This window comes from Primulina huaijiensis, chromosome 5 (genome assembly GCF_012295235.1).
Source record: "Primulina huaijiensis isolate GDHJ02 chromosome 5, ASM1229523v2, whole genome shotgun sequence".
Lineage (NCBI taxonomy): Eukaryota > Viridiplantae > Streptophyta > Magnoliopsida > Lamiales > Gesneriaceae > Primulina > Primulina huaijiensis.
This window is the reverse complement of record NC_133310.1, coordinates 15,322,192-15,347,580: the sequence shown is the minus strand read 5'-3', so window position 1 is coordinate 15,347,580 and position 25,389 is coordinate 15,322,192. Positions and strand designations below refer to the sequence as shown.

The window sequence follows — 25,389 nt, the reverse complement described above, 5'->3', positions numbered from 1 at the left end:
CCTGAATCTTTGCTGCTTTGTTTAGGGCAGCATGTCCAGAGCATTCCAACGAATCCCTCAACGTTTTTAAGTATGTTCGACGTGCAAAAAAAATATTTTTATGTTTTTGAGGTATGCTAAATGTCTTGTGACCAATTATGAACGGGTTTGGAAGTTGGTGAACGTGGCCGAGGACCTCTCTACCTCGGTAAAGTATGACCTGGTTTGATCAGGATTGGAAAGCGGTAAAGTATGACCAGAGACCAATCCACCGGTAAATTATGACCGGGGATCTTATGTATGTGGTAGTGGACATCCCTGCCAGCCCAGTACTGTGGTTTAGTCTGATCAGGAGCATTTATGTGTGGGTCACTTTCTTTTAAACATATCTCTACGGAAAATGGTTATGTTTATGTATGTCCAAGTATGTACGATGCAAGTATGTTTATGTAAAGTTTTACGATATGATGGCACGTATACGATTTTTTTAGTACTTTCGTGTTCAACTATGTACGTCCTACTTTAAAATGCATGTGATTTTATTATGTATTACTTGTTTTTTTAAGTTTATATATGTTGAGTCTTTAGACTTACTAGACTTGATCGATACAGCTGAGGACGAGTACGAGGAGACGAGAGGTGGGGATCAGTGAGTTGGCTCGGACTGCGCGGAGGCTAAACCCGAGGACAGCTTACGTTTTAAGAAATTTTTATGCACGTATCAAATACTCTGATTTTCACGGGACTACTTTACGATGCTTAAACAAGTGCTTTTGCAAAATTTGATTGTAGTTGTTTTATTTCAATTATTTTAGACGAGCAAATTATTTTATCGCAATTTGAAAGTTTATTATTTATTAAGAAAATTTTTAGTTATCTGCAAATTTTAAAGTAGTTTAAAAAAACGGTACGTTACACTTGAATTAATTAAATTACATTGGGTCTTGTAGAGCTCAATTGAAATAATTATTCAACTAGTGGGCTTGAGTAAAATCAATTGGTCTCAAATATGTTTGAGATATTTAAATTTAAGTCCATAAGCTTTGTAAATGTTACATGCCCAAATAAAATTACATGCTTGGGAGGTGAAGGATTGGAGGAAACTTTTTCAATAAATTAAGCGTGGCATGCACATGCAACTTTTACTTTTTTCAATCACCAAGAATTTTCTTCTCTCCTCCAAGCACCCCCCCTTGGCCGAAACTTTCAAAAAAAAAAAAAACAAAAATCCTCTCATTTTTGCTTCTTCAATAGTTGATGAAAGCATAATCTTTTCAAAGAAAATCCTATAGTTTTTCTAGTGCAAAATTAGAAGGGATCTTCCTCGTTAGTGGTGGACCTAATTTGAAAGAATTTGAGCAAAGAGTGCTCTTGGATAGCTTGTAGATAGTCTACCATCAAGAGCTAAGTGGTTTACACTTAGTTGGAGCCAAAACATCAATCCTTGTGATTGATAGATAAGAAATTCTAAACACACTATGTATGACATATTTTTGTGTTTTTGTTATTTGCTACACATCACAATATCTTCAGTGCTCGGATTTTTCTTGTGAAAACATTATTTTTCGAACTTCCTTTGAGCTTCCGGGCACCGTAACTGATCCTCTTTTATATGTATACGATGATATGTAAGGCCAAGGCTCAGTGGACATGTAATGTTGTCGCTTATGTCCCCGCCGCCGGGTACTACGGTTACACGTAGATGGATCCATCGAATAGAGCTGATACGAAAGTCACAACTAACGAACTGAATTCAATCAAGAAAATGTATATGTATATGATGATATTGATGAGACATGTTTTGACACGTTATGCTTTTATACGATATGTTTACGTTTACGCTTTTAAGATCATGAAGTGTATGTTGATTACAGTACTTTTCAATATTGTGTGTTATGTATATGTACTCGTTATAACGTTACAGATGTGTTAAGTCTTTAGACTCAATAGGTATGAATGATGCAGGTAAGCATATTGATCAGGAGATTGGAGGGCACTGAGTAAGCAGGGCTGGATGTGCGCACGCTAACCCGAGGACCTTATTTCTTCCTAACATCATGTTTATGAGATATGAGTGTTTTGGACATTTTCATACTATGTATTTTTTTATGTTGATGATTCGACAGGAGTTTCGATAATATTTTAACTGTAGTGATTTTCAGTATCGGATTAATCTTATTTTAAAATGTTTCAGCAGTTATTTCATGCATGTTTGTAAACCATTATTTTCGAAATGTAGCTTTAAAAAAAAATAGTAGACGTTTCAGGTGGTATCAGAGCAAGGGTCCTATATAGGATTGTGCCGCCGCCAGCTTCTGCAGCTCAGTCTTCAAGCCTCAAATCTGTAAGTTTAAATGTTTTTAATACTATCACCTGCATGTTTACATGATATATGTTTTACAGTACATGTTGAGCTGGTTATATGTTTTGGAGATTAAATGTTTTTTAAAAAAACTAGATTGGATTGCATGTTGGTTACACTTGGAATTGAACATGTCTAAGAATTCGAATATTGGGCGTTAAGAGATGTTGAAAATAATTTGACTAAATGAATGCTTTTGGGGCATGTAGGTTTTCTAAAAAAATATTAATGGTTCGTGGTTACTAGTTGGGTTAATTTTTGAGGATTTTATATAATCAATAATGTTTCGAATACTTCGACAATCTTAAGAAGCATAAAAATGTTAACTTGAGATTTTAAGTATTGATGGAATTTAAGATTTGGTTACGGGAATTGAGTTTGTGATTAATAAGCTTAAAATTATTGAACTTTATGTTATGAGGAACCCATAGAATGGAATTGGGAACGCCAAGTATCAGTGGATAATTTTCGAGAAAATTTGGAATTAATTTTGCAATTGTTAAGAAATTTAGGGATTTGTTTAGCAATAAGTGAGAACTGAATAGTTTAAATGATAGGAATTTTCGATGATTTAGTCTTAAATGGATAATTAGAACCTTGAAATGTAACGTACCGTATTTTGAACAACTTTTAAAATTGGTGGAAAAATAAAAATTTTCTTAAATAAGAAATAAACCTTCAAATTGCGATAATAATAAACTGTTCATCCAAAATATTTGCAATAAAAAGATCACAATAAAGTTTGCTAAAAATACTTGTTTAAACATCGTAAACGATAACGAGAAATCAGTGTATTTGCATCAACAAGCATAAAATTCTTAAAACATAGCCGGTCCTCGAGTTTAGCCTCCTGCGCAGTCCAAGCTGGCTCATTGGTCCTCACCTCTCGTCTCCTCAAAGTCATCCTCACCTACATCGATCAAGTCTAGTGAGTCTAAAGACTCAGCACGTATAAATTTGATATAACAAGTAATACGTAATAAAACCACATGCAACTTAAAAGTAGAGCATACATACTTAAACATGAACGTAACAACATGAACATAGACGTGCCATCATCATAAAACTTTTCATAAACATACTTGCATCATACATACTTGAACATGCATATACTTCATCATTTTCGTAGAGATATGTTTTAAAGCAAGTGACCCATACATAAATGAGCCTGATAAGACTAAACCACAGTACTGGGCTGGTAGGAATGTCCACTACCTCATACATGAGATCCCCGGTCATACTTTATCGGGTGCATTGGTCCCTGTTCATACTTTACCACTTTCCAATCCTGATCTAAACACGGTCATACTTTACCGGGGTGAAAAGGTACTCGGCCACGTTCACCGACTTCCAAACCCGTTCATAATTGGTCACAAGACATTTAGCATACCTCAAAAACAAAAAATATTTTCCATTGCACGTCGAACATACTTACATGGCGTTGAGGGATTCATTGAATCTCGTTTGGGGCCACTACTGCACATACTAACATGATTATCAAGCACTTACCTTCCATAACTTAGACGTAAAAGTCATGCTCACCACCCAGGACAATTTACTTATGACGTTCTAAATCGCTCAAGACTTGAGCTCGTTTAAACATCGTACTAAACAATGACATCGAATCCCAAAACAAGCTCTATATGGAGTGTGATCATTTCCCGAGCAATGGAAGACACGGCAAACTCAACCTACAGAATTCACAAAGGCACGGACCCCATGTCAGGGTCTGGCTTCGGATCCGTGTAGACTCTGAAATTTCACACCTCGAAAGAAACAAGGGCATGGACCCCATGTCAGGGTCCGTGTAGACTATGAAAATGGTAAACCAACGGAAATCATTACACTTGTGGCTTAATCCTCCTAACTCGATCATACGGACCATGAAACAACACATCGAGACTCATCCTAAGACGCTATGGCACTGACTCAATTCCATAAAAACGTCCCAAACGTCCCCACATAAACGACGCACCATACGCCACACAATAAAACCCATAAACTCAAATTTTTGACACTAAATGCTTCTTACGACTTCTAATGCAACCAAGGACTATCGACATGAAACGAAGCATCAAAACTCATCCCAACATCATACTCCATATACCTAAACGCAGCAGCGAGACTGTTCCCAACGAAGCCTGCAACAAATAAACTTCAAGAACACGCCAAGAACACATTTTCATAAAAACGTATTTTGAGCAGTCCCACAAAAACAATCATAACTCACTCGTTTCTTGTCCAAAAATTACGAATTTACTGTCAAATCGAAGGTATCAAAGATTACTACGTTTTTTGCAGAAATCGAAATGACAGCAGAATTTGGGTTTTCAGATCTAAAATCATTTCAAAATCGATACAACAAATTTTTGCTCAAACTTTGCACAACATTCATGAATTTTTACACATAATAAACAACACAACACAACACATAATATAACGAGATCAATGCAGAAACAATAGAATATACATACCTTTTGATCTTTAAAGTTACCGAAATGACGACACCGAAGCGGGAAGGATGCGAAGGTTGATCCAGGATGAACGTGGCACGATTTTCTTGCTACAAAATGGATGAGAATTGCTGGAAAATTGGAGAGAGAGGGGGCGGTTGTTCTTGCTCTTAGAACCCTAAGTTTTACTCTTAAAAATGAAATGAAGTGGGATGAAATGAAGTGTGTGTGTACCGTGTGTGGTGTGTGTAAATGTGTGTGTGTGTGCCTGAGTTTAGATTAAATTAGGGAAATAAATTGCTTAATTATACAATTCAAAATGCTAATTAAAATTCTAACTAAAAATGGTAATTCCCACTACTAAACAAAGTCCCCTAATTTAAAATAAAATGCACAATTGTTAAACTTTAAAAGTTTTCAAATCCTAAAATCACTAAATAACTAATTTAGGCTTTAAAATGCTTAAAACTTAATGAATCATTAAAAATTCCCACTTTCTTGACTTAAAATACCACATTTTAAAATCACCAAAATCGTCGTCGATCTCTTTTCCTCGATCTCGCATCGAATAATCTCCTGAAACATGAAACTTAAGAAAACATTTTAACATGCATCACATAAACATAAATAATTTAAAATAATGCAATTTTATAAATCATGCATCACTAAAATCATTTTGAACTTAAATAAATAATTTAACAATTAAATAAATGTATGATTTTTACGTGTACTGAATTTGGGCTCTACATGAAACATCTAGGTTATAATGTTAGAAAGAATGGTAATCAAGGGCATTGTAGGATGAATCAATATTGGGCTCGAAAATCTAAGCGTTAGTAGAATAATGTTGTGGAAAATTAAGAATTTAGAGTGATAACAATTCAAGGTAAAGTTGATCAATTAGTTAAGTTATAAGATTAGACATTAAGTTAACTTATTTTTTGGAACTTAAGGTTTGATGTAGATAAATTTTAATCATGATCTTAAGAGTTAAAATTATACATTTGTTAGGGTTAAATTTTTCTAGAAAGTTGGGTATGATTGATGGTTAGATTACTTGATAGACGCATATAAGAAGCAAGGTGGACACCTTGTCTTGAGGAAATTTTATGAAAGTTATTAAGAAACTTAGGACTTAGTGGATATGAGTGTTGGAGTTAGGTTATCTAAGACTACTTGGGTTGTGTAAGTTTGAATTTCAAGTTTATGAGATAAGTGTTCATACAAAAATTTTGGGTAAAATAAAAACAAAAAGGAATTAGTTGTGTTCAGCATAGATTACCAATGAACGAATATGAAGATTTTTATTGAGTAAGAAATCTAAAATCTTGATATGTGGATTCTAGGATTCTACGGATTTTAAGTAAAGTTGAATTATTAGAGTTAGTCTAATGCTACCATGAGATAACTTATTAAGTTTTGTACATTAGTACTAATTAAGCATTAAGGGTACCTGAGAATGTGACATTTGTTTCAATGAGGAAAGTCCAAGGTCTTAGGCTTCAACTATATTGTAATTGAGAAGAAAATGGTTTAAGCATGTAATTGATGCTAGAAGGGTTTATTATATAGGTAGAAGATCGATATTGTATATTTGGGTTTTATGGATTAGTGTTACTCGAGGTTTAAGATTTGCAACAATTTAATATTTGGGATGTACTTGTAAATAGTTAAGTTACGCAAGTTTGGTGTCGTAAGATAAAGATTCGATTCAAAGATCTTAGGCTAATAGTATTATGGGGTTGAGATAAGGCTTAACTTTTAAGTATATTACCGAGGATAGAAGTCGATCAGTAAATTTTGGTGCTAAGGTTTCTTAAGTCGAAATGCATAAATGATAATGTAATAGGTTGATGAACATTATGAGAATTGTATAAGAAAAGTAAAGTGCGATAAGTTTGGACATCCATTCCTAGTATGAGGAGTTGCGAGAAAGGCCAAATTTGAGATCATTGTAGAATAAAACTAAGTCATCATAAGTCGTTTAAAGTTGCAATTAGTAAACGAGGATTTTTGTAGGTAATTTATTTAGGATTGAGGAGACATAAGGACAGCTTAACACTTATTTTATCAAAGTAGCGCAGAGGATGCGTGGATTATTGGGAAACTAGAATTAAGAGGCTAAACTTTTTGTTTATTGAGGATAAGCGAATTTCGGGGACAAAATTCAATTTAAGGGGATAGATTGTAATGTCCCGAAAATTTGAAGGTCCACGTGAACCACATGCATGCAAGTTATCAAATTCTTTATGTATTTTATTAAATTGTTTTAATGCATGTTTATTGCTTGGGTATGTGTTTTAATTCATAGTTTATTAAAGTTTCATGCATAAGGGCTTTTAGTAGTTTTTGCGCTCAAACGAAGAACGGAGATCGGGGATAATTAAGGAAAAATGTTTTTATTAAATAATTAGTTTTAATTATTTAATATATGGTGTATTTAAGTGTGATTTTCGAAAATGGGCTTTGGTGGAGTATTTTTACTCGCCGAGTCGTATTTTAAGACGGCATGCGAATTTTAGCGAGTCGGGGGACTTTTTGAGGGTTCGGGCAATATTTTCTATAACGTCGCACAATGAAATATTTTACGGGAGTGTTTTTGGGCCAAATGGGACTATTTTAATGTATAATAGGCCTAAAATCCTACCTAACCTCATTATTTTAATTAAGGATCCATAATACACTAATTATTATATCTAAACCTATATCATTAAAACCCTAATCTCCCTACCTCCATATGGCTGCCGCCCCCTCCAAGTTCCAGCAGCTTTCTTCAAAATTTCAGCAGCCCTTTTTCTTAGGTTTTCTCGAAGTTTCTCAAAAGGTTTCTTCCCCGTTTCTCATCATTCACATCATTATATGTTGATTTGTGTGTTTATGCATAAGAAATCCTTTAATCTATTATGTTGTATCGTTTTTGCATCGTTTTGTCACGGAATATGCATACGCTTGACTCGTACTCATATTTTTTCCACGACTTTCATGCAAGGGGCTGCTAAGTCTTCGAGTTTAAGGACTGTACAATATGAGATATGTGGCGTCAAGGTGCTGGAGTCGAGGTTTACTCGAGTCTTGGTGAGGGTCGATCGATCCTCGACTGTTTATATGATGGTTGTGGCTAGATCGGGCGTTGGGAAAGGGACCAGCTGTTGGGGAGTCGAACCGAGCCACGTTACAGTCCTAAGGGGGCTTGAGACGTGGTCTAGGAGGGCACATCTTCTGCTGGTCATGATCTAGGAGTCAGTCGAGGCGCAAGGGTCATGTAGTATCGGGTGTTGCTTGTTTTCGGGTAACTCACGTGTAGCTGATTGCATTGGCAGTAGGCGTGGGTTTGGTTGGTCCAGGAGTGAGTCCTCTGCTTGATCATGGTTTTAGGATATTTGGTGAAGGGCTAGACACACTGGTTTTTGGTCTAGGATCGTATACGAGGTCATGGGTGCAACTAGGGCTTCGGTGTATGCACGCAGAAAAATTCCAGCAACTTTCAGGTTCTGTTCGAGGGTCATAAGTGGTCTTGTATAGGTGGTTTAAGGGCTGATATGGTACAGTTAAGGCATGGTTTATGTTTGGAAAAGTTTGGCTGAGTTTCGGGTTGATCCGGGTTAAAACCAAGACCAAGTCCAAGCTTTTAAAACGAATCGTATAAGTTATGAAAGGGGTTCGAGTTACATCTAAAAAATTCTTATTATTATGTTTTGAGGTGTTTTAAGGAGTTCGGTAGGCTTCAAGTCGAAATTTTGAGGTCTAAAGGTAAATTGGTCAATTAGGGTTTCCAGAAGCAAAATGGTCATTTTGCACCCGAGTCGAGTTTTTAGTTCTGGCAGTGCCCTAAACACGTCTTAACATGTTTTAAATGTTTATGTTATCATGTTTATGACTTTTTATGAAAAATACGTTGTATACTTGATTTTCAAAAAAAATTACATATATGCATGATTTTGATAAGTGATGAATATGATGGCATGTTTTGAAAGATGGAAGTTGGTTAACACTAATATGTATATGTATACGATGATATACTAGGCCAAGGCTCAGTGGGCAGGTAATGCTGTCGCTGATGTCCCCGCCGTCGGGTACTACGGTTACATGTAGATAGATCCATAAAATAGAGCTGATACGATAGAGCTGATACGAAAGTAACAACTAAGGAACTGAATTCAATCAAGAAAATATATATGTATATGATGATATTGATGAGACAAGTTTTGACATGTTATGCTTTTATACGATATGTTTACATTTACGCTTTTAAGATCATAAAATGTATGTTGATTACAGTACTTTTCACTGTTGCAGGTTATGTATATGTACCCGTTATGACGATACAGGTGTGTTAAGTCTTTAGACTCACTATGTAACGTACCGTACTTTTAAACTATTTTAAAATTTGCGGAAAAATAAAAATTTTCTTGAATAGATAATAAACCTTCAAAATGCGATAAAGATAAACTGTTCGTCCAAAATGTATGCAACAAAAAGATTACAAATAAAGTTTGCGAATAGTAAACGTTTAAAACATCGTAAGAAATGACATGAAAATCAGAGTATTTGAAACAAAATTCATAAATTTTTAAAAAATGGGCGGTTCTCGGGTTTAGTCTGCTACGCAGTCCAAGCCGGCTCATTGGTCCCCACCCCTCGTCTCCTCATCCTCATCCTCACCTACATCAATCAAGTCTAGTGAGTTTAAAAACTCAACACGTATAAACTGGGCATAACAAGTAATACATAATAAAACCACATGCATCTTTAAAGTAGAGCGTACATACTTGAAACTTGAACGTAATAACATAAACATAGACGTACCATCATCATAAAAACTTTTCATAAACATGCTTGCATCATACATACTTGAACATGCATAACTTCATCATTTTGCGCAGAGATATGTTTCAAAGCAAGTGACTCATATATAAATGCGTCTGCTCAGACTAAACCACAGTACTGGGCTGGTAGGGATGTCCACTACCGCATACATGAAATCCCCGGTCATACTTTACCGGGTGGATTGGTCCCTCGTCATTCTTTACCGCTTTCAAATCCTGATCTAAACCCGGTCATATTTTACCGGGGTGGAGAGGTCCTCGGCCATGTTCACGGACTTCCAAACCCGTTCATATTTGGTCACAATACAATTAGCATACCTCAAAAACATAAAATATTTTCTTTGCACGTCGAACATACTAATATATGGCGTTGAGGGATTCGTTGGATATCGCTTGGAGCCACTGCTGCACTTACTAACACATTATCAAGTGCTTAGTTTTCATAAGTTAGACGTACTACTCGTACTCAACCCTGAAGCAAATAAGTGGCTTATGACATTCTAGAGCACTCGGGACTTGACCTCGTTTAATCATACTAACCATGACATCAAACACCGAAACAAACTCTAAAATGATGTGTGAACATTTCCCAAACAATAAAAGATATGGACTCACTATTGAAACCTATAGCTAAATGAAAACCAAACCTCCCTCCAACTAGCCCCGCGCTCAGGCGGTAATATCTTACTGCTTGAGCGCCAGGTCTTCTGGCCTCGGACAGAAAGAGTGGCACTCGGGCGGTAAGAAGTTACCGCTCGGCCGTCGAGTGCACTGGAATCCGCGATTTGAAGCTTAATACTCCTAACCAAATCATACGAATCGTGAACCAATCCATCGAGACTCATCCTAAGACGCTATCACACTGACTCGACTCCATAAAAACGCCCCAAACGTCCCCAAAGAAACGACGCACCGCACGCAACGCAATGAAACCCATAAACTCAAATTTTTGACACCAAATGCTTCCTACGACTTCTATTGCAACCAAGGACTATCGACACGAAACGAAGCATCAAAACTCATCCCAACATCATACTCCATACACCTAAACGCAGTAGCGATCACCCAACGGTTCCCAACGAAGCTAGCAACAAATAACTTCAATAGCACATCAAGAACCCTTTATAAAAAAGCAGTTTTAGCAGTCCCATGAAAACGATCATAACTCACTCATTTCTTATCCAAAAATTACGAATTTACTGTCAAATCGAAGGTATCAAAAATTACTATGTTTTATATGGTGAAAGTTTTTCAAGATAAGCGACCAAAAATGCAAAGTACACGAAATGACAGCAGATTTTGGGTTTTTAGATACAAAATCGTTTCAAAATCGATCCAACCAATTTTTGCTCAAACTTTGCACAACATACATGAATTTTTACACATAATAATCATAAAAACATATACTATAACGAGATCGATGTAGAAACAATAGAATATACATGCCTTGATCTTTAAAAATCTTAAAACGACGACACCGAAGCGGGAAGGATACGAGGGTTGATCTGGGACGAAACGTGCACGATTTCTTTGAAGAAACGGACGAGAGTTGCTGCAATTTTTGAAGAGGAAGGGGGTGGCTGCTGATATCTCAAAGAACCCTAACTCTACTATCAAAAAAATTGAAATGAAAGGCTATGCAATGAAAATGTGTATGTGTGTGTGTAAAAGTGTGTGTGTGCGTGCGTTCTGTGTAAAATTGTAACGTGTGAGTGTGAGTTAGTGGGGGAGGGGGGGGGGGTTGTTTATTAAGGGTTGAATTAAGATAATAAAATTCTAATAATCAATTAGTATGCTAAATAAAAACACTAATTCCCCACTAATCTACTAGCCCCCTTAAATTTTAAATAAAATACCATGTGATAAAGTTTAAAAGTTTTAAAATCTAATAAATCACCTAATAATTAAATTAAGCTTTAAAATGCTAAAAATTAAATAAATCATTTAAAATGCCACTTTCTTGACTTGAAATAAAATACCACATTTTAAAATGGCCAAAATCGTCGCCGGTCTCTTTTCCTCGATCCCGCATCGAATAATCGCCTGAAACATGAACTCAAGAAAACATTTTAACGTGCATCACATAAACATAAATAATTTAAAATAATGCAATTTCATAAATCACGCATCACTCAAATCATTTTTAAATTAATTAAATGATTTAACACTTAAATAAATGCATGAGTATTTCGTGTACTGAATTTGAACTCTACACACTAGGTGTGAATGATGCAGGTGAGCATATTGATCAGGAGATTGGAGGCGCCGAAGACTGAATAGGCAGGGCTGGATGTGCACACGCTAACCCGTGGACCTTATTTCTTCCGCACATCATGTTTATGAGATAGGAGTGTTTTGGACATTTTCATACTATGTATTTTTTTATGTTTATGATTCGACATGAGTTTTGAAAATATTTTAACTGTTGTGATTTTCAGTATTGGATTTCTCTTATTTTAAAATGTGTGGGTTTCAGCAGTTATTGCATGCATGTTTGTAAACCTTTATTTTCGAAATGTAGCTTTTTAAATAAAAATTTAGTTGAAGTTTCAATGCTGATTAGTCCATGGGAAATGATTTTTCTTGAGCCTATCATCCAAAGATTTTGATATTTTGTTAATATTTTAATAGAAACCTAATACATAATTTAAGATTTTCCTAAAAATTTGGAAGTTGGTTTTTATCAAGGTTATTATCATGGAATTTGTTTGAAAATTGTAGAGATTTTTCGATAGGGGTCATAGTACCTTGGAATATGTAATATCCTAAAAATATGATTTAAGTTTGTAATAAACACACTTTTGACTAAGACACTACTAAATTATTTTGTTTTGTAATATAAATTTATTTTTAGGTGTTTAAAACGTTCATCTATATTCTTCGAGAAGATTAAAACATCATTAATACATACTATGCAGAAATTTGAGTAATCATTGAAAATTTCATTCATAATTCTTTGGATTCCGAATTAGTTTTTTTTTAAATCTAAAAGACATTACATTACATTTACATTGTCCAAAAAAAATAGTAAAAGCAGTTTTTATATCTATCTTTTTTAGAAATTTATATATGCCAAAATACAGATTTCATATAAAATTGAGAAAATATAAAAGCAACATGGAATTTTTGTAATAAATCTTTCTTATTTGGTATTAGGTATCTAATCTATTTTAAGCTTTGTTTAGTGATTTATAATTTATTACTAATACGAGTGTTCATCGTTCAATTTCAAAAAAATTTAATATAAAAAGCACGACAACTGCAAGTGGATCTAGATTTCGATATTAATCTTTTGTTCTCTAAGTCTGGTATTTCTGTTCTTCAATTTCATTATTACTTTATATTATATTGATGTAGCCTTGGTTGGGATTAGTTTGTCATTAAATCTTGTTCATAAGGAAGGTCGAAAATATGTTGATTTATATCCCAAAAAGCATTGGTTCAAATAGGTTCCAGAATTTTGAAATTTAATTAATTGACTTTTTAAGTTTTTTTAGGTGAAAACTTGTTCCTTCAATTAAAATATTAATGATATTTTCATATATTGGGCAGACTTTAATTAAGTTAAGATTTCTTGTTCGAAATTTTTCTAATAATTCGAACTTTGATTTTCTGTGATTAAATTTAAAAGAAATATTACCATTATTTACTTACCATTATTTACTTTATATGGAGTAATTAAATTTAGAGTGGGTCTCGTGTGAGACCGTCTCACAGATCGTAATAAGTGAGACGGGTCAACCATACCCATATTCACAACAAAAAACAATACTCTCAGCATAAAAAATAATATTTTTTCATGGATGACCCAAATAAGAGATCCGTCTCACAAATACGACCTGTGAGACCGTCTCACACAAGTTTTTGCCTTAAATTTATAAAAAAAATGTTCTTAGGATTACGTTATGATGAATGCCATTTATTAAGACGAATGAAGTTTTTATAGAAATTCCATTATTTAATATGACGCTTGTGTTTTGAAACTAACAATTAATTTTAAATTATTAACAGTTGATAGTTTTTTATTGATTTTTTTTTATTTTTTTCAGGTACAATTCATGATTCAATGCAATATCGAATATATTTTTTCTTTATTTTTTGTTTTTTTAAATAAACAGCTTACAACTTAATATATTTTATTAAAATGACCTGATCCCAAGTAAAATTGATCGATCATCATATCAGCTCATGCAGACGAAGCGAATGCATTTATTTATTTCGACATAAATTCACATTATTAATATATATATATTTCGATTTCCTTTTTTGTTAGTATGTGACGGTGCGGATGGTGATTAAGACAAAGGTTGACTTTTCTCTACCAAGTGTCTGAGTCCACTGCCACTGAGGTACAATAATTGGAACCAAAAAAAAAAATCTATTATTTTTTGTTAAATAACGGAATCTTTACCCAAAAACGTTGAAACCCATGAATTCTTTATGATATTATTATATATGTGGAATTTGGGCCATTTATGGGTGTTTTTACCGCTCAATTCATTGGTCATTTTCCCTGTTTTATTGGGCACACAATGCATGTGCTTGTCAGCTGTGTTTGCTATAATTGTAGAGCTGACTCTTTTTTGTGTTTTTTTTACCTTTCTTGAAATCTCAGAAGATTTTAGGAATTTGTGATTCTGAGTTTTGTCAGATTTATAATATCATCATAAATACCTGCGTATGGTTTCTATGGGTAGACAAAGCCCATTGCTCATTCGTCTGTTATTAAATTCCATGAAAAATGAAAAGAAGGCACCTTAAGGTTTCTGATTTCTGGGTTTTGTTTCTTTATATCTTTTTGAAAAGCCGTTTCACTGAATAATGTGATGGGTTATTCAACACACTCAGTTTCATGTGTAATTTGCCTTTTCGGGTTGTTATTTTTTGTGGGAAAATGTTACTGTCTTTTAAGTATTGATCAAGAAAATGATAGGATTAAACACTTACCTGGGGAACCATCAAATGTTGGATTCAATCAGTATTCTGGTTATGTAACTGTAAATCAACAGGCTGGGAGAGCACTATTTTATTGGTTGACCGAGGTACCTACAGATAGAGGACCTGATTCAAGGCCATTGGTTTTGTGGCTTAATGGAGGACCTGGTTGTTCTTCTATAGGTTATGGAGCTTCAGAAGAAATCGGGCCTTTTCGGATCAATTCTGATGGGAAAACCCTCTATCTCAATCCTTATTCTTGGAATTATTGTATGTAGGATCTTTATGTGAAATTTTGAATTAACTTGGTGTTAATGTTATTCTGTTTCCCTTGATTGTTTTAATTTGCTTTGGCAGTGGCAAATTTACTTTTCGTAGAGTCTCCTGCCGGTGTTGGCTTTTCATATTCAAATACTTCATCAGATTTGTACACTGCTGGTGATAATAGGACAGGTAAATATCCCAGGAATCTGAGATTCTTAAGAATGCGTCCTTTACTGACAAGGAAATATGTTTTTTCTACTCTGTGATATGTGAAATACATCAGAGTGCAATTGCAGAATGTTTGGATTGTACCAATAACTATTACTGACAGTTACATCATATCTCACATCTTTTATACCTTATACCTGCCAAAATCAAGTGTCGTGTAGGCGTGCATCTATAATTGTTGCTTCCTAACAATCATTCTTCTGACAACGACACCAATCTACAACTCATGGGAATTGACTATGAGATAATGGCTCTTATGTCGGTTGTAGGACTTATTATTCGTTGTTGTATCAAACGTTGTAGCTGATTTTAATGGTACGATTCATTTTTTTTTAATCGTATAACCTCTCAAGTGCCACGTTTAAATCTATCACCACATAAGTAGACAAACAGGGCAGCAGTTTGCTCCCCAACATTGCTTAATAACTGCTGTCCCACAATAAATCCTAGTGACCCTCTGCATGATTTAACGGTGCAAAATGCAGCTGGTGTGTAAATGGATAGCATTGTGCGCCACAGAAAGAACCATGAATTTCTTTGACATTTGCTTATGTTTTTAATTTATTGGTTTTGAATGTCTTGGATATTGGTGTAATGAATTTGTAGCTGAAGATGCATATGTTTTCCTGCTCAACTGGTTTGAAAGATTTCCTCAGTACAAGCACAGAGAGTTTTATATCGCTGGAGAAAGCTATGCCGGTTTGAACTTGTGCTGTCTTTTCGAATACACTAGTCAATAATGTGAAACAGTTGGTCAATGAATAGCAGATACATCAATCCTGGCCTTTCTACTCATATTTTCAGGGCATTATGTTCCTCAATTATCTCAAATTGTGTATGGAAGAAACAGGGGAATTCAAAATCCAGTTATCAATTTCAAGGGATTCATGGTATTAGATTTTATAGTTATATTTTAGTCACAACAATAAAATATCAGAAACATTGGCTTATTCTCTATGTTTATAAACGTGAATAATCAGGTGGGAAATGCTGTCACCGATGATTACCATGACTATATCGGCACCTTTGAGTATTGGTGGAATCATGGTTTAATTTCAGATTCAACTTACAAAATGCTACGCATAACATGTGACTTAGGATCCGCGACTCATCCATCAACTGAGTGCCTTAAATATCTTGATATCTCGGATAAAGAGATGGGAAAAATTGACCCGTACAGTATTTACACTCTCCCTTGCAACGGGACTTCTTCACTGAATCGCCGAAGGAGCCACTATGTAAGTAACCCTATTCTGAAACACTTTTTAAATTGCATGAATTTACATGCGATGCTCATGTGAGGATGTGTATCATATTTATAGTGAAGACCATAAGTTCCTTCCCACAACAAGCCTTTTATCGATTCTACTCTCATAGTCTCATTAAGTCAACTACCGAAACCAAGCTAAAACCTATCATTGAATTTTGAGTAGTTTTAAAAATTATCGAAGAGAGCACACCATGAAGAACAACAGTTAGTGGTTCAGCCAGACAACATGCTTTCACCACACAATGCAAAATGGCTAAATATTTTATCATATCTTATAATTAGATTACAATCATCGCCTTTTTATATAGGTTAAATGTATTGAGATAATATAATAAATGATCTTTTACATGATTAAATATCATAAAACATATATAAGTGAATCATAATTTAATAATATAAAATTCGCTTTCATGATGTATGCCTTAAATTTCTAATGATTGTTGATGTTGTTTTTTGACCTTTCCAAGTCATTTTCCCTTTTCATGTATAGCCATGGATGTGGAGAGGATACGATCCATGTACCGAAAAGTATGCCAAACTTTACTTCAATCTCCCTGATGTTCAGAAGGCATTCCATGCTAATGTGACAGGGGTTACCTATCCATGGAAAACATGCAGGTGATGTTAAAACTCTGTGATCTCTGCTTACGCACTGATGCACAAAATTTTCGACCATTATTTGAATCAGAGTTCTTCAATTTGCAGTGACGTAGTTGGTAATTATTGGGCCGATTCTCCTCTATCCATGCTTCCTATTTATCAAGAACTTATAGCTTCTGGTCTTAGGATTTGGGTGTTCAGGTACAAAATCCAGTTTCTTCTCCATTTCTAAATGGGATTCTCCCTTCATGGCTGATTTTGGATATTTTATATGTCATGCAATGATGGCCCAGAATTTATATGCGGCGATGAATTGGAATTGTGAAACTTATATTTCAAGAAAAATTATGAGTGAAATATATCTGCTTGGCTGTCCTTTGTAATGGATGAACAGATAATGACCATTTGTTGTTTCCACATTCAGTGGTGATACTGATTCAGTTGTTCCTGTCACGGCAACACGTTATTCAATCGATGCTTTGAAGCTTCCGACGGTTCGAAGTTGGTATCCGTGGTACGATAATGGAAAGGTTAGTGAGTAGAATTTACCACGCTTTGGGCACTCCTGAGTTTTTGTTTTGTTTGTGTCTCAAATTATTGACTTTTTTATAACATAGGAAGCATTTTATGCACGCATAGGTAAAACTTCATGTACTAGTTTTTAAAATAGAGTTCTCTCTCCCGTCCCCTGAGATTTTTTAGTTTGCATTTTACAAATAGAGTTTTATACACCCTGCCTCTCACGTGTGCCCAAACATTTAGATTCCGTTTATAATTCCTCTAAAAATACAATTCCACATGACACTGACCCCTTTCGAAACACGGGTAGTTCTATCCCGAGAATTGGCATTATGTAAATTTGACTCGCTATCGGTTGTGTTTCTTCTGCTATATGTAATACAGGTTGTTGGTGGATGGAGCCAAGTGTACAAAGGATTGACATTAGTGACTATAACAGGAGCTGGACATGAAGTCCCTCTTCATCGTCCACGACAAGCTTTCATTCTTTTCAGATCATTTTTAGAGGACAAGCCTATGCCTACCTGAATTAGGGAGGCTTTTTAAACAAAACATCGATTCATTGTCTCCTGCTCAACTTTGGGATGATCAACTTACACGTGCATTCTAAGTTTCTTGAAATAGGAAATATGAAAAAATTATAATCTCATGCCGATTTCATGTTTTCCATTGATCCAATTATAGTCTAATTCAAATGCATTCAGTCAATCATTTGTGTGAACATTTTAATGTTAAGGTATATGGTTAATATGTACAATCTTTATTATATAGAGTTGAATATATGAGCTCGTGTAAGTAATAGCTCTACTAGACCGTCACACCGAAATGAGGTGTATTTTTACTTGTGTGATTTTCTTCAAGGCATAATGGATCAACAAAAGAAAGGTATGGTTCGACAAACATCCACGGGGGTCGTCGGTCCAACACCCGATCTACTTTCCTAAAAGCTTGCTCTCATCAGGCAGCCAGGTTCCCATCGAATAAATTAGCAATATCCAAATTTAACTTGATCATCAAATTAATTTATTGTAAATAAGATTTCAAGTTTTGAGATGCATGTAAAATAGAGGTTTGAGGAATCCACCTCTGTAAGAAGATTTTCATGTAATATGCGAGATTTGATGTTTTGATCAATCATTTTCTACATCTTTAATTAATACAGTCAGTGAAGCAATTGCGATTTCTTGGTCCTTTCTTCTTCAGTAGATTCTCTTTTCATGACGCAAATGATTTTTCTAACCAAATGTGTGAATTATTGTGGGCATAAAATTTTCTAAATTGATAATTAAGTAATGAATTTTAAAATGATTCGGAAGATGGATGACGAAGGCTCGTATAGATTCTGGTGGCATTACAAGATATTGTTTACTTGATAGAGCATGTGTGAGTTCTGAATGATTCCAGACATAAGCATACGAGATAATGTAGCTATGTTTTTAGCAATTCAAGGACATCACAAGAAAAATCGTGTTATTGGACATGAGTACATGCATAGTGGGCACACTTAAAAAAAATTTATGATGTATTATCATCCGTAATTAAGTCGTATCGTGACCTTCTTATCAAACCTGTGTCTGTACCAGCTGAGAGATAGGATGAAAATAGGAAATATTTTAAGGTATGGATTTTTTTGTTAAACTTTTACAACACACTTATTTATTTATTCACCATATGATTATGTAAACTTAGTAAGGATATATTATACTCATTCCATAGGTATGAGAGTTTACAATATTTTATGTTAACTAACTTCCGGGATATGTTAGGGTGCTAGGTATAGAACAAGGAAAGGTATCACGGCTTACGTACTAGGTGTTTGCGACCGTGATATGAAAATTGTGTATGTCTTGTCGAGATGGGGAAGGTTTAGCATCTGATTCTAGGTGATATTCACGGGAAATTTTAGGGTCCGCTTCAGCAAGTGTCACTAGTCCAGACGCAGGTTCGAAATTACCCTGAGTCTGAAATCACGAATAAAATCATTCGAAGGGGGCCGGGATATTGTCCCGACGTAGCCCCTCCGACGCTCAAGTCAGAGACTGAGGATATATGGGAGGAGCAGCTAAGGGTGCTGCTGAAAACAATATAGTGAATGAAATAACCGTACGCTCAAACCTGGTATTTATATGAGAATACATGGGCTTGTCATGGGCCCTTCACCTGTGGGCCCTATATATGGGCCGGATCTTGATGGGCTCATCCATTAGGTATCACCAGCCTCCCCCTTTCGAGTCGAACTGAATCGTAGGTTCAAAGTTCGATTAATTGTGTTGTCCTTGGTTTATCGGCGATGAGGACGTACCATGCCAGAAAAATTAATTTCGTTTGTCGTTAACGAACGATGTTACAACTACGAAAATCACAGGCAATGCCCACAAAAGCTCTTCAGAAGATTTGGAGACAAATCAAATCGTGATCTTGTACTGAAAAGAAAGATATCAAATCGCAATCCTGTTCTGAAAGGAAAGATTTGGTTCGTGTTTCCCGTATAAATACATGTCACCTCCTTATTTCATTCTCACTTCTCTTCTACTCAATTTCCTCTGCAATTCATTCACTAGCTCTCCCTAGCCTGCGCAAGCCACCACACCACACACTCACGCACGCTACGCCCGAGCTGCTCTCGTTGCGCCCGAGCCCACGCTCTCCCTCGCGCGCCCCAGCTCGCCCCCGTGCACACGCTCTCCTCCGCGCGCCCAGGCTCGTCCCGCCGCAGCGCGCCCCTGTGCACACGCTCGCCTTCCCGCGCCCAGGCTCGCCCCACCGCAGCGCGCCCCTATGCACACGTTTGCCCTCGCGTGCTCAAGCTCGCCCCGCCGCAGCGCGCCCCCGCGCACAAGCTCGCCCTCGCCGCAGCGCGCCGCAGAGCGTACACCCGCCGCACGCTCGCCCCCGCCGCAGCGAGCACACGCTCAACTCGCCGCAGTGCCCGCGCTCGCCCCTGCCGCGCGCACGCTGGCCGCTCCGTAGTGCGCCCCAGCGCTCACACGCGCCGCAGCGCGCACACGATCTCGCCGCAGTGCCCGCGCTCGCCTCTGCCGCGCGCACGCTCGCTCTTGCCTCACCGCAGTGCCCGCGCTCGCCCCTGCAGCGCAAACGCTCGACCTCACCGAGCCCGCCTGCCGCATGCTCGCCCTCGCTGAGCTCGCTTACCGCGCGGACATCCTTGCGGACCTATCTTTTGGGTATTTTTGCACGTCTCCTCCGGGTCAGTTTTTTCTTTTTCCTATTTGACTGCCTTAACACTTATGTCTTCTTCCAATTCCGAGTTCAGTTCCTCGAGTGGCTCCGATAGGTCTAGCGGGTCTAGTGAATCTAGTGAGTTTAGCCAGAGTAGGACTTCCATAGCTGATCTTGAATTTACCCTCGATTCCCGTGAGGAGGATGTCACCACCCACAATCGTCCTGGTAAGGAAGTTCGTCACGTGGCTCAAAAAATGAACATATATAAAGCATATAACTTATGGTACGGTCTTTTTTCATCCCATATCCCTCCTGGTAGCGAGTCAAAACTTAATTCTCTGTGGCACATTCCTTCTTCCCATCAGATCATTATTCCTAGTCCAGAGGACCGGCCTTATCTAGCCCCTAAGGGCTATTATATCTTCTTTCAGCATCATTTTGATGCGGGTCTCCGCTTCCCCTTGTGCGATTTCTTTCAAGAATTGAGCAAGTACTATCAGGTGCATTTAGGTTTACTCACGCCCAATGCTTTCCGGTTGATAAGCTGTTTCGCTGTGTTATTCCGGGCCCTAGACCTCCCTTTGAGTTGCACCACTTCCTCCTACCTCTTAGTTCTGTCCAGATCCAAAGAAGGACCTTTTTATGTGACTTCTCGGTCTAGCCATAAGATTTTCGAGGGGGCTCCTAGTCATGTTAAGGACTGGAAAAAATACTTCTTCTATATCCAGCCACCCACAGAATTGACTTGTTATACCTATTGGTACCCTACTTTCACCAAGCCTGAACTTTCCAAGGGTTACAAGAAGGATAAGGAGTATCTGGAGATAATGAGTGCATTAGGAGACCGATGCTTTAGCATTCCCCAACTTCTATCTGAAGATCTCCTGTGTCATGCTGGGTTAAGTCCCGCGAAAATTAAGCTAAAGGAGGACGCCGGTAGATATTCTCATCTCTTCACCCTTTCTGTCTCTCTTTTGCTTATTGCGTTCTTTGACAATATTCTCATTCAGTTCACTGTTTTTATTTGCAGGTGTTAGAGTCATGAATGCTGAATTGCTTCGCGAGATTGCGAAAAAGAAGGCTGGGAGTTCATCATCCGCTCCCCCGAAGTCAGTGGTTCCAGCAGTCACGATGGGCACAAAGGGAGACTGTTATGCTGCTGAGAAGAAGAAAACAGGTTCTTGCTCTACTACGGCGAAGAGACCTGCTGGCTCCCCTACTGCTGTGAAGAAAAAGGCATGCTCATCCTCCTCTGCCCCAAAGCGAGCCTCCTCTCTGCCTCCTCGAGCCAAGTCTCCACCTCCCTCCGGTAAGAAGAAGGCATCCATTGATCCTAGCCCGTCGGTCCCACAGCATGGTAAACGTAAGATTTCTGAGATCTCAGTTGTATCGGTCTCTTCTCTAGAAGGGTTCGAGTCAGATGAGGGGCCTATCCCTGAGTCGGGGGTACATCCTCTATACACCTCGGATTCGGCCATCGTGGGTCGAGGTCCTACTCCTCTCGCTCAGAAGATAATGTATCAGCTTCCTTTCGACGCAGATTCAGCGTTCATGAGTTCACTGGGGTTGTCTGAACTCACTCGCCGGACATGTAGCAGTATCACTGAGGTATATTTCTCCTTCTAGTCCTTAGATTGGTGTCCAATATATGTTTGATCTTCTTGTCGTCTTTTCACTCTTATCTATCTTATTCAGGGCATGATGTACGCCGGGGAGCTGATGGAGCGCGCCAATGATATCAGGTTCATCGCCTGCCAAGACTTACGCGAGGGCAAGGCTCTCCGTGAACAGCTCCAGGCTACTATTGACGAGATGAAATTGACGCACGCTAAGGAGCTTTTGGAGTCCCAAGCTCGAGGGGACGAGCTTCTGAAGGAGAAACAGGAATTTCTGAAAGAGAAACAGGAGTTTCAGCGACTGACAGAGGATCACGTAAAGGAGAACCAGAGGCTGAAGGAAGAGTTGAAGAATGCTCTAGCTGAAGCATCACAAATCCGTAGGGACCTCAAGTATGCCAGGGCGCAACACGCTTCCGAAGCCTCTTCATTCAAGGAAGAATCCCTCAAGTCAGAGGAGTTCAATGAGATCTGCGCCCCTAAAGCTTTTCACGACTTGGAGGTGGGTTTCGAGGGTGCAGTCGACCTCTTCAAGGCCCAGGGCTATCCTCCGCCAGGCGCACCTACTGACTTCATCAACATTGAGGGTTTCATAGCGAGTCTCCCCCCCGATTCTTAAACCGAGCTCCTTTACTTATGTCATTTTTTATTTACGCGAACATTGTATGCCTTCGGGCCATATTCTGTTATTTTCTGCACTGCTTTACTTTCCGTAGTATTATGCAACATTTGCGATGTTTACATTTGTATTCACTGCTTCTTCCGAATTTATCTTCGATGCTTTTAAATCACTAAGGTGAATAACTCCTCTGCTGGACGAGGTCTTAACAGGAAAATAAAAATTCAACACCCCCACCTTCTAACTCCTCTGCTAGGCGATGCCTTAGCAGGAAAATAAAAAATTCAATACCTTCGCTCTCTAACTCTTCTGCTAGGCGATGCCTCAGCAGGAAAAAATAAAAATTCAACACCACCACCCTCTAACTCCTTTGCTAAGTGATACCTTAGACCGAAAATAAAAATTCAACACCCTCACCTTCTAACTCCTCTGCTAGGTGATACTTTAGCAGGAAAAGAGAAATTCAACACCCCTACCCTCTAACTCATCTGCTAGGCGATGCCTTAGCAGGAAAATAAAAATTCAACACCCTCACCTTCTAACTCCTCTGCTAGGTGATACTTTAGCAGGAAAAGAGAAATTCAACACTCTCACCCTCTAACTCATCTGCTATGCGATGCCTTAGCTGGAAAATAAAAAATTCAATACCTTCGCTTTCTAACTCCTCTGCTAGGCGATGCCTCAACAGGAAAAGAGAAATTCCACATCTCCACCCTCTAACTCCTCTGCTAGGTGATATCTTAGCAGAAAAATAAAAATTCAACACACTCACCCTCTAACTCCTCTGCTAGGTGATACCTTAGCAGGAAAATTTACTTTTTCTCCTGCACTTTGCTCCTCTACTAGGCGATGCCTTAGTAGGAAAATAAAATTTGTCTCTTGCTCTCTGCTCCTCTACTAGGCGATGTCTTTGTAAGAAAATTCAATTTTTCTCCTGCACTCTGCTCCTCTACTAGGCGATGCCTTAGTAGGAAAATGTCATATTTCTCCTGCATACTGCTCCTCTACTAGGCGATGCCTTAGTAGGAAAATGTAATTTTTTTCCTGCACTCTGCTCCTCTACTAGGCGATGCCTTAGTAGGAAAATGTGATTTTTCTCCTCCATGCTACTCCTCTACTAGGCGATGCCTTAATAGGAAAATGTAATTTTTCTCCTGCACTCTGCTCCTGTACTAGGCGATGGCTTAGTAGGAAAATTTAATTTTTCTCCTGCACTCTGCTCCTCTACTAGGCGATGCCTTAGTAGGAAAATAAAATTTGTCTCTTGCTCTCTGCTCCTCTACTAGGCGATGCCTTAGTAGGAAAATAAAATTTTTCTCACCCTCACAATGCAACAACATTCATGAATTGAAAAGATGAGACGTCTGCTTAATCATTTTCTTAAATCGTGCTAAAATTTTTTTTTCTCCTTAATCTCCCTAATTAAAATATATATATATATAAATACTTTAAAATATCTTGTCACCATTTTAAAAATAAACATCCAACTAACATTTAAAAACCAAAAGGAAAATATTTTAAAGCATAAAATCGTCAAACGTTTTACCAACCTAAAAACATTATTTGAAAAGTATAGCCCATACTATAACATCTCAAAAATCACTCATAAATAAATAAATAAAAGTCATAAAATATCTTTAACGTAACTTGAAATCATAAACCATAATTAGTGTGGAAAACTAGCGTCGGTCCTCGGGTTATGTGCACCTTCAGTCCAGCAAAATCAACCATCAAGACCTCCATAAATATATTTATCATAATCACCTGCATCAATCACACCTAGTGAGTCTAAAGACTCAACACACCATAATCTTGATAACAAGTACTACATATACAGATAACATACAACAGTGAAAAATACGTGTACTTAAAATATCGTTTTCATGAAGATGCATAAACTTTAAACAATAACATTTTCGTAAATATTTTCATGATGCNGGGGGTGTGATAAATATAAAAATTGTACATTAATTAAATGTTTTATAATATAAATTTATAGTTTTTGTTTTATTAAATGTTTAAATATTATATGTTTTATAATAAATTGTATAAAAAATAAGTTGTTGTGTAATTATAAGTTTTTACTATTTTTACATGTTCGATAAAATAAGAATAAACTTTGCGTTGCAAATGGGATTAAGATGATTCTTGGACCTGTAGAAAGTTGATGATAATATCTACAATATTGGTGACAAGCATGAGATAAAAATCTTCTCACAATTGGGATCAAATTAAGCAACAAACAAAGTTACCAAAGGAGTGGCAGTTTTACCATGCTCTAATATTTTGATCATATCTCTCAAACTACTTGGTCAAATGGTTAAAAAAAATACCACAATTCAAATAACTCAATTATCCACATGTTTTATTTTATGTGAATAAGCAAAATTGGATGGAAAGATTTTCAAAAGTGATGTGTATTAAAATATAATTTTTTGGAACACCAATGAAGATTTATGTGTAAAAAATAATATTTTATTTATGGTTGTTTCCCCAAATTTGGCTATAAATAGGGGTCCATTGTAATGAATTGAG

General features: G+C 37.0%; 2 protein-coding genes and 1 long non-coding RNA gene across 3 annotated transcripts in view; all 3 read left to right on the top strand.

Annotated features, from left to right (window-relative positions):
- The first annotated feature begins 14,046 nt into the window (after window positions 1-14,046).
- On the top strand, window positions 14,047-18,206 carry LOC140976671 (serine carboxypeptidase-like 27). Its single transcript, XM_073440925.1, has 9 exons — window positions 14,047-14,825; window positions 14,913-15,008; window positions 15,654-15,746; window positions 15,852-15,937; window positions 16,028-16,285; window positions 16,808-16,935; window positions 17,023-17,118; window positions 17,342-17,447; window positions 17,821-18,206. Exons 1-9 carry the CDS (start codon window positions 14,447-14,449, stop codon window positions 17,962-17,964), a joined length of 1,386 nt encoding a protein of 461 aa, XP_073297026.1. The 5' UTR covers window positions 14,047-14,446; the 3' UTR covers window positions 17,965-18,206.
- A 695-nt stretch (window positions 18,207-18,901) lies between these two features.
- LOC140976672 (uncharacterized) overlaps window positions 18,902-25,389 on the top strand; it is a 20,413-nt gene continuing 13,925 nt past the window's right edge. The window contains exon 1 of the long non-coding RNA XR_012175270.1: window positions 18,902-19,319. This is a non-coding gene — a long non-coding RNA (uncharacterized lncRNA). The remainder of the gene's footprint in view (window positions 19,320-25,389) is intronic.
- On the top strand, window positions 20,685-22,854 carry LOC140977405 (uncharacterized). The gene is made up of 3 exons (XM_073442151.1): window positions 20,685-21,555; window positions 21,650-22,227; window positions 22,315-22,854. Exons 1-3 carry the CDS (start codon window positions 20,685-20,687, stop codon window positions 22,852-22,854), a joined length of 1,989 nt encoding a protein of 662 aa, XP_073298252.1.

Coding starts and splice junctions, on each gene's coding strand:
- LOC140976671 (XM_073440925.1), top strand. CDS start 14,447: ATGGGTTATTCAACACACTCAGTTTCATGTGTAATTTGCCTTTTCGGG. Junction 15,938..16,027: donor TCAATTTCAAGGGATTCATG/GTATTAGATTTT, acceptor GTGAATAATCAG/GTGGGAAATGCTGTCACCGA. Junction 16,936..17,022: donor TATCCATGGAAAACATGCAG/GTGATGTTAAAA, acceptor TTCAATTTGCAG/TGACGTAGTTGGTAATTATT.
- LOC140977405 (XM_073442151.1), top strand. CDS start 20,685: ATGTCTTCTTCCAATTCCGAGTTCAGTTCCTCGAGTGGCTCCGATAGG. Junction 21,556..21,649: donor TAAGCTAAAGGAGGACGCCG/GTAGATATTCTC, acceptor TTTTATTTGCAG/GTGTTAGAGTCATGAATGCT. Junction 22,228..22,314: donor CATGTAGCAGTATCACTGAG/GTATATTTCTCC, acceptor TATCTTATTCAG/GGCATGATGTACGCCGGGGA.